At 51.4% G+C, this 9,641-nt stretch overlaps 1 protein-coding gene across 1 annotated transcript; it reads right to left on the bottom strand.

Annotated features, from left to right (window-relative positions):
• Window positions 1-2,538: 2,538 nt before the first annotated feature.
• GAS1 (growth arrest specific 1) lies at window positions 2,539-5,836 on the bottom strand. The gene has a single exon (XM_054186909.1). It carries the CDS (start codon window positions 4,921-4,923, stop codon window positions 3,946-3,948), a length of 978 nt encoding a protein of 325 aa, XP_054042884.1. The 5' UTR covers window positions 4,924-5,836; the 3' UTR covers window positions 2,539-3,945.
• Between the last annotated feature and the right edge of the window lie 3,805 nt (window positions 5,837-9,641).

Genomic DNA, 9,641 nt, shown 5'->3' with positions numbered 1-9,641 from the left:
AAGGCTTCGTTTCATAACAATTTTGAAAGTTACGTATGCCTGCCTGTATACATTGGTGTATATTGTTAAATATAAACAGAGACCTTATGTTATGTCCATTGTGATTGCATACAAAAGCTTTGCTGTGCGCTTGGGTGATCAGTGAAGCTTGAATCTCCCTCTATTTACTGTATGGTCACTGTCAGTTCAATGAACTGCCTCGTTGTTCTCCACCATTGTCCCACACTCCCTTAAACATTTGTCACTGAAGTGCCTCCAAAGACAAATAAAGTGTCACCAAGAATTCAAACCTGGTAACTGGGAATGAAAAGGGAGCAGAACCTACTGGATTATTTTACATGAAATGGTGGAGAGTTCCTTCTCCCCCCGGAAGAGATTGGCTGGACAGGACCTTGGCAAGGAGCAGTCAAATATCCAGACAAATGAGAGAACTTCCTTTCCTGTGGAAAATCTCCCTCTGTCAGGGAACATGAAGTCTTTTCCTCGCTTAAAGCTGTCCTTGCTACATCCCTTGACATTTCAAGAATTTCCATTTGTCTCAAAATCAAGCGAAAGAAATACGGATTTGATGGACATCAACATCTGCACAGGCTTTGTAGGCTGGGACGCATACCAATACAGGAAGCCATTCCTCCTGGAAATTGTGCTTACTCTGACGACACGACAAAACCCACAGAGTTATCTCCTTATGGGGAGGAGCTCACAGGACAGAATTAGTTCAGCTGTTCTTATTGTACAATTATTTAAATTAAAACAATCCACTTTCTGTGGGGAAGGAAGCACACAGATGAGTCCTCCCTGCCTAGTGGTGCTCAGTGTTGATTTATTCCAGGCAGATGCTTTTGACAGGAGCCTGTAAAATCAAGTCTTGAGTTTATTGTAGCAGTTAATTATCAGTCCTTTTCTAGTGCTAATGTCTTTATTCCTAACTGAAGAAAAATAAAGGCTTTTAGCTGGGACTTAATTTTTCATCAACAACGAGTTAAATAGCCCTTGTGGGCGCTAACTGTTGACAAACTGAAAATATGTTTCTGAGCATCTCCTGAAGAACTGGAGGAAATATTTAAGATCGTCCCCTCACAATTGTGAACTCGGCACTTTGTAAAGAAAGCTGACTCTATTTACAAGTCTCACCCAACTACTCTGTCCTCTTCCTGAAGAAACAACGTTTCCAGCTTTGTTTTAACAATAAGCTTACTCAACCGTTCAGATGACTTTAAAAACGAACTTCAGATCATAGCCGTGCACCATACTCATACACTTGTTTGGCATCACAACTATTTGGGGGTTGGTTTATGCCTGTGCACATGTGCCTGTGTGCATTTATCGCTGGGCGACCTAATCAAATTCACACCCTGAAGAAATAATAAAATAATCTGCCATTGAAAAACTAATCCAGAAGCAGGGATTTCTAATTTTGTTGATTTATACAACAGACAGATGTGGATTTGCTCTCTGTCGAGATCTGCTAAGATGAAAAAGACACTATCTTGCTAATCTGTCACCCCCTCAGTCAAAGTTTATTTGTGGTAGCTTTTAAACTTCTGACTTGCCTTCCAATCACGGCATTTAAAACGAAAAGCTTTAAATAAACACCATGAATAGAAGATAAATAAACTCTCCCCTACCCCCCCTTTCCCCCCCCCCCCTTTTTTTTTTTGTGAGTGCCTAGCTTAACGCAGTCCAAACTCAAACCCCCAGAGGACTGAGCTCTCTCTTTTGTGTTAATGTTTAAAAGATTTTCCAATGCTGGAGTTTATTCCTACTGCAAACATTTCTATTTACAAGGTCAAGTGTATCAGCACTCGACACAGCTTAAGAGTGTAATTATTTATCTAAGGGTGTTTGAGTATAGATCAGTAGCTCTGGCAGCAAACCAGGCTTCAGTCCGATGCAAAGCAACCCCTAAGAACAATATTACAAGATCTAGTAATTGCTGATCCCTCCAGTGTGTTTTCTTTCACATTCTTCGTTGTGGGAGAGGGCAGGCTGAATGGCAAACTTGCGTGTGTTTTGTTGCAGCCGCCTTGATGCCTGCGCCGGTGCCCGTGCGGAGCCTCTTTCGAAACGCTTGCCACCTCTGTGTGATGTATTTCTCACCGTTTACTTGTTTGCACGCCTAGGAGTGTTTCTAAGAGTGTCAGTGAGAGCAACAGGCCTCCACTTCACGAAGAAAGCGCGGCGCACTAGTAATGAAGAAAGCGCGGCGCACTAGTAATTCCACATACATAGGGGAGCAGTGTCCTTGAATTGCTTTAACTCTCTTCTGGCACTGGCAAGTTACCATGCCAACGCATTATAAAATCAACCACTCTTTTAAAGTAGTACTTTCAAAGCTGTATTTACTTCTTGCATGTAATTATTCATTAAAGTAAGAATAGCAGTAATTTACATCTATGTAAAGTATTACAGGCAGACAGAGATTTTTGTTTGTTGTTTTTGGTTTGCTATTCTGTGGTTCGCTCCCCCCCCTCCCCCCCCTCCAACCTCGGGTGCTGAGAGTTCAAGTGTCCCTGGAAAACAATTTCACTACATCCATTATTTAAAGCTCTTTCTTTACTAATTTACACGTTTAGAAAATACAAAAAGCCGTACATATTTAAAACACAGGCCTTTTTCACGCCTCCTATAAAAAATACAAGGTTTAAGGCAGCTCAGAAATGCGTTTATACAATTCTACAACGTTCATAAAGTCTCTCCAAATAAGAAAGTTAACTTCCAATCTATAAAATACACTGTACATTTGATGTTCTACAGAATACTTCACTGAATCACTGTTGCTGGTATCCCTTTAAACATAAAATGAAATCTGTACCTTTCCAGAAAAGAATAGCAAATGCAATTTTCTGGCAAATAGGAAGTGGATTTAAAACTTTTATTATTTTTTTTTTAAATAAATTATCCCCAAAGCATAGAATTTATAAAATTCTATATACAAAGAAGAGCGACTGGTAACAAATCCCAGTTTTAAATACATTTTTTATATAAGATTTACCAGAGGTCAGCACCCTGATATGATGAGAGGCAATATAACTTTCCAGGATATTTGTACATACATGTTCTCGATTTTAAAAGTGTCTTTCAAAGATGGCAGTGCAGAGCTCTTTTAAAACAAAAGTTGCATTGTTCAGCATAGCCAACAGCCGTGAAAAAAAAAATATTTTTTTTTTTTATGTCACTGTGTTTAAGAGGAAGAGACGGCTGCTGGCACGCTTTTGTTATAGGAAGATGTGTGTGCAAGCGGGAGTGCTGTAAACCACAGAATTTATTCAGTCTGCTATTTCCTTAAATTTAATTAACGGCAGATGCGGCGTATCCCCATTTCAGGCAGCACTGCCTCACCAAGAGCGAGACGTGGCCAACGACCATCGCCTTGCTGACTAACCAGCACGGCAACAGCTCTGGCAGCAAGTTTGTGTAGTTCACCTCCTTCTAACCTTCATGTCAAAACGCCCACTAAAAAAAAAAAAAAAGCGCCACTACCAGCATGTCATTACTCCTGCCTTCTCCCGGGGCGGCTGGCGGCAGCGGGGAGCCTCAGCGTCCCCCCCTCAGCCCGTCCGCTCCCTGCTGACACGGCGGCCAGGCGGCGGCAATTGCATAGTGCACACTCCAGACCCACACACGAAAAAACAGCGGGCCGCAGACCCCGCTCCGCCACACCAACCCGACCTCCAGCCGACAAGGCCCCGTGGCGGCTTCCCCAGCCGCAGGACGCCGGGCCGGGCCGGGGGAAGGGTGCTGACGGGCGCGGGAACCTCCGCCTTCGGGAAGATGCGTGGGGGGGGGGGCTGGGGGGGCGCCGGGCCTAACGGTCGGAGGATTAACAGTCGGAGCGTTTAAAACGGCCCAGCCGGCCGCTTCCCCCGCCGCCGCCGCGGGCGGGCCCGCCAGGAGGCCAGCGGCGGCCCGGGGCAGGGGGAGGGAAGGCGGGAGGGAGAGACGCTAGAGCCGCGGCAGCAGCGGCAGCAAGATGGAGGCCAGCAGCGTCCAAGCCGCGGCGGGCCGGCCGGCGCTATCCGCCTGCACGGGGAAGCCGGGCTCGGAGCCCGCATTGTCCTCCGCGTCGTCCCTCCCCTTCTGGCTGGGCTCCTCCTCGTAGTCCTCGTCGTAGTACTCCTCCAGGCCGCCGTCCGAGCCGCCGCTGCTGCCCGCGCCGTTGCCACCCATGTCGGCGCCGAAGCAGAGGCGGGCCATGTTCTCCTTGACCGACTCGCAGATGGGCCGCTCCAGCCCGTCGCAGACGCAGTCGTTGAGCAGCACGGCCTTGGGCACGGCCAGCATGTCCTCGATGACTGCGCGGCACTCCGGCGTGCAGCGCAGCCCGTTGAACAGCTTCCCGCAGTAGGTCATGTAGCGGCTGAGGGCCAGGCTGCACCGGCTGTCCCAGTCGCAGCGCCGCCGCGCCTCCGTGCAGCCCATCACGCCGGGGCCGCCGGGCCCGCCGCCGCCGCCGGGGCCGCCGCCGGGGCCGCCGCTGGTGCGGGGCAGGCAGGGTTCGATGGCGCGCTTGGTGGCGCGGCAGTTCTCGTCCTGCGCGCAGTCGCAGTCCTCCAGCGCCGGGCCGTGCCGGGTGTGGTTGAGCTGGATGAGGGCCGCGATGCAGTGGCTGGGGCACCGCCGCCTGGAGGAGGAGGCCGCGCCTGCAGCGGCCGCCGGCCCGTCCCCGCCGCCTCCCGCCGGTGGCTGCTGCAGGAGCACCGGGGCGCACGCCTCGGCGTACTGGTTGTAAGCGTAGCTGCACTCGGGCTCCCCCTGACACTGCAGCACCGCCTGCCAGCAGATCAGCCGCCGGCCTTGCACCAGCGAGCCCCGCGGCGGCCACACGGCGCCCAGCGCCGCCGCCAGCCACAGCCAGGCGGCCGGCCTCGTCCAGCGGCGTCCGCCGCCGCCTCCGTGCCGAGCGGGCGAGCGGGCCACCATCGCGGGCGGCGGCGGCGGCTGCTGCCGCAGGCGAGCGGGGGAGAGGCGCTGGTAGACGAGGAGGAGGAGGAGATGGAGCTGCCGCCCGTGGAAAAGTTTGCAAAACTCCCGCCGGCCGTGTGCATGAGGTCTCCTCGCATCAATCCATCCGCGCCGGCTCCGAGGCCCTCCAGCCCCCGGGAGATGAAACCGACGGCGCCGCGTACGAAGCAGGCGCCGGGGGCCGTCCCGTGCCCCCCACCCGCTGCTCCCGGCTCGGCGACGGCGGCGAAGGCGCCCGGAGAGGTGGGGGGAATCAGTGCAAACGGGGGCTTGGAGGAGAGCGGCTCCGGAGTGCGCTCGGGGACTTGCAGGCTGCGCCGGGAGAGCTCATGGTGCTGCCCTGCTCCTCATGCAGTTCCGTTTCTCTTTTTTTTTTCCTTTTTTTTTTTTTTTTTCACAAAATAAATGCCCAGCTGCTGCTGCTGCTGCCTTCTCCGGAGCTTTTAACTCTCCGCTCGCAGCATCTCTGCACATGCCAGCCGCTCCGATCCCATTCGCAGTCCCGTCTCCGCTCGCTCCCTCTCGGTACGGGTTGCACTTTCGGGTGGCGGGGAGAAGAAATGTCTCTCCCCGCTAGCAAGAAGATAGCACGGGGAGAGGAGAAGAGGCAGCCTTCGGTGTCTCTTTTCTCTCCGGGCGACTGATGCTGCGATGCTGCTTCTGTTGTCAACAAGCCTTGCAAGCTGCTCTGCGGATCCGTCTGTGGATCTTTTTTTCTCTGCAAGGCTTTAAATACAAAAGTGCCCTCCAAGCAGCAGCAACGTGCTCTGATTAGGCCTCATTATGCATGCATGGAAAAGCAAACAAACAAAAAAAATTAGCAACGCTTCTTCTTTTACACATCCCCCCAGCCTGCGCTCTCTCGCTCTCTTTCTCCTTTTCTCCACTTTTTTCTCCCTTCGCTCGGCCCCCTTTCCCTGCTCCGCCACTTGCGATTGGTCCAGCCTGTTGTTGAAACTTTTTTTTTTCCCCCCTCCTCTCTTTACGATCTGCTGGAGGGAGGGAAGGAGAGAGGGGGGCTGGAGGGCAGCTCACATTCAAAGCTTGAAAGGAAAGGCTTAAGGAGAGTGACAGCCCCCCGAGGAGCCCCTCCTCCCGTTAAGGCGGCGCGGCGGCCGGGCGAGAGGCGCGCAGCGGCGGCGGCGGCGGGGCGGCTGGGCGCTCCGGCGCTGGACGGGCGGCGGCGGGGCTCCCCGGCAGCAGCGAGCCGCCTCCCCGTCGAGGCAAAGGGGCAGGCGGCGTGGGTCTGCGTGCAGCTTTTGCAGGGGTGTTGCTCTCAAATTGGTCGTGCTCCTTACAGCAGCGGGGCGGGGGGTGTGGGGGGGAAGGTCTCTAGCCTGAGTGGTATGTATCCCCAGACTTCCCGCTGATTCAAGTGAGGGCAGAGCTGCTCCCCGAAAGGCAGGGAAGATCAGGCTCAAAATGGGACTGACCTTGTTCTTAATTAAATCTAAAGAGAGCTCGGGGTTTCAGTGTGTTAGTACCCTGAGGGAGAGCAAAGCTAGCTCTCCTAATAGTGTACTGCCACGATGTAAGTACTGCTTTGCTCTGCCTGCAGTGTTGCAACTTTATTTCCATTTACCGCATCCCCCACCGATTTTAAACTTATTCCACTCAGCTTCTCGCCTGACGTTTTTGTGCACAGGTTTAAGGCACTGACCTACGAGGATGACTGTTGAGAGAAATACAGTAGGTCACAGGATAGTTCTTTGATACTTTATGAAGGTCTGCCAACTCTAAAAAGTTGTTTGAAACCTGTTAAGAAGATGAAATGTGTCTTCATTGAAAGCAAAATATCCTGCTGACGTCCTGCCTTCCTGGTACGCTCTCCGTTTGCTTTGTTTATAAGGAAATAGACACAAAAATACAAATATTAAGGCACGACGAGAGGAGCATAACAAAATAAGTAGTGGTGCATTTACCCATTGCCATTCGGTTTAGTGCTACCTTAATTCCAGAGCAACATCGTCTCCAACCACAAGGGGCATCGGTATCTGCTGCCTGTCAAAACTGGCGCTTTTTTCATCCTGAGACTATCAGCTCCATCTGTCACAAAAATTAGGACTAAATCTATTTTCCAGAAACTCGGTGATCTTGGTATCCTATGCGGTGTGGACTGATGTGTGTCTGAAAGCGTGTGGAAGGTGGAATGGCGGTGTGGTGTGGCTGGGAGACAGTATGATTGATGTATTGAGAAGCATTCGTAAGGATTTGCTTCATTGTCAGTTTTACAGGCTGCTTGTGTTTCTCCTTCAGCACAGTTTTGCTTCTTCTGGTGCAAAAACGGTGTTTGCTTGTGTTTTTAAATATGTGGAAACTGCATTCAGAAACCCTGCCTTTACCCACCTACTTTAGAGCCGTTTCTTTTAATTTTTATTTAATAGTGCTATTAAAAATGCCAGATGCCGTTTAGACAGGGTGCAACAAATACACATTGCAATCTACACTTTCAGTGCTATTCGCTGATGATAACACTGTTACTGGTGGAAGTCGGATAGTTTGGAGTGGGTACGGTGGGTTTGGTGGAGACGACATAGAAGACGCTGTACAAAGTGCTGCCGCACTGCCTGATTGCTAGGGAAACTGGTGCAGATTTGTGCAGCTGGAGGGAGGGCGGCCTGGATGCCGGGATGTTTCAGGTATAGGGAGTCTGAGAGAGGGGATTGCAATGGGGCAGGATCGTGCCTTGGCATGGGACAGGGGCCTCCTGAGCTTTCGTAGCATGGGTGAGCAGGAATGGCTATCTGTCCCAGCGGGGTTGCCTTCTGCGGACAGCTGGGGGATGAGCTCTGCCCCCTCCCAGCCCGTGCCTTCATCTGCAAAATCCATCCAGCTTGGCTGTCCTGCAGAAAGCAGGCCGTTTACTTCGTGAAGAATGGCAGCAGCTGAACTTCGGACCTCCCAGGAGGGGGAGTAGAGGAGCCTTCGCTGCCGGCCTTGCATTCTTGCATGGCTGGTAAAGGCTGCTGAGATGCTGCCTGAGCAGGATGAGGGTCAGTGCATGGCCCCACTAGTACTGACAGGCTTCTCTGGCTGGGGACTGTGTTCATTTTGCCAGCTAGTCTGAAAAACAGGGCATGGCATGAACCATTGCATCATTTATAGGCAGAGGTTTTCACATACATCTTTCAGTTAAAAAAATGCAAGTCTCATATAGTAATAATAATAATAATGATGATGGAAATATTGATGTTGAAGTTTGGAATTTGGAATGACAACAAAAATTGTAACAGAAAATCATAGAATCATAGAACAGTTTGCATCGGAACGGACTTTTAAAGGTCGTCTAGTCCAACCCCCCTGCAATAGGCAGGGACATCTTCAACTAGACCAGGTTGCTCAGAGCCCCGTCCAACCTGAACTTGAATGTTTCCAGGGATGGGGCATCTACCACCTCTCTGGGCAACCTGTGCCAGTGTTTCATCACCCTCATTGTAAAAAATTTCTGCCTTATACCTACTTTTAATCTTCCCTCTTTTAGTTTAAAGCCATTACCCTTTGTCCTACTGCTACAGGCCCTGCTAAAAAGTTTGTCCCCATCTTTCTTTAAGTCTGCCCCCTTAAAGGCTGCAATAAGGTCTCCCCGGAGCCTTCTCTTCTCCAGGCTGAACAACCCCAACTGTCTCAGCATTTTCTCATAGGAGAGGTGCTCCAGCCCTCTGATCATTTTTGTGGCCCTCCTCTGGACCCCCACCAACAGGTCCATGTCTTTCCTGTGCTCAGGGCTCCAGAGCTGGACACAGTACTCCAGCTAAGGACTCACCAGAGAGGAGCAGTGGGGCAGAATCATCTCCCTCAATCCTCTGGTCACGGTTCTTTTGATGCAGCCCAGGATGTGGTTGGCTTTCCGGGCTGCGAGCACACATTGCCACCTCATGTCCAGCTTTTCATCCACCAGTACCCCCAAGTCCTTCTTGGCGGGGCTACTCTCAATCTCTTCATCCCCCAGCCTTTTCCCTGTTCCCCTGTTCCCACCGGGGATTGCCCCAACCCACGTGCACAACTTTGCACTTGGCCATGTTGTACCTCACGAGTTTCCCACTGGCCCACTTCTCGAGCCTGTCCAGGTCCCACTGGATGGCATCCCATCCCTCAAGCATGTCAACCACACGCCTCAGCTTGATGTTGTTTGCAAACTTGCTGAGGGTGCACTCAATCCCACTGGCTATGTCCTTGATGAAGGTACTGAACAGTACTGGTCCCAATACGGATTGCTGAGGGCCACCACTTGTCACCAATCTGGACATCAAGCCATTGACCACTACCCTCTGGATGCAATCATCCAACCAATTCCTCATCCACTGAACAGTTCACCCATGAAATCCATGTGTCTCCAATTTAGAGAAGGATGTTGTGGGGGACCATGCCAAAGGCCTTACAGAAATCCAGACAGATGACATCCTTACCTGTTCCCTTGTCCGCTGATGTAGTCACTCCATCATAGAAGGCTACTAGGTTGGTCAGGCAGGACTTGCCCTTGCTGAAGCCATGCTGGCTGTCTCGAGTCACCTCCCTGTCCTCCATGTGCCTTAGGGTAGCTTCTAGGAGGATCTGTTCCATGATGTTCGTAGGCACAGAGGTGAGACTGACAAGGCGGTAGTTCCCAGCATCCTCCTTTCTACTCCGTTGAAAAATGGGTGCTATGTTTCCCTTTTTCCAGTCACTGGGGACTTCAC

The sequence above is a fragment of the Rissa tridactyla genome, chromosome Z (assembly GCF_028500815.1).
Source record: "Rissa tridactyla isolate bRisTri1 chromosome Z, bRisTri1.patW.cur.20221130, whole genome shotgun sequence".
NCBI lineage: Eukaryota > Metazoa > Chordata > Aves > Charadriiformes > Laridae > Rissa > Rissa tridactyla.
This window is presented reverse-complemented; position numbering and strand designations above follow the sequence as displayed.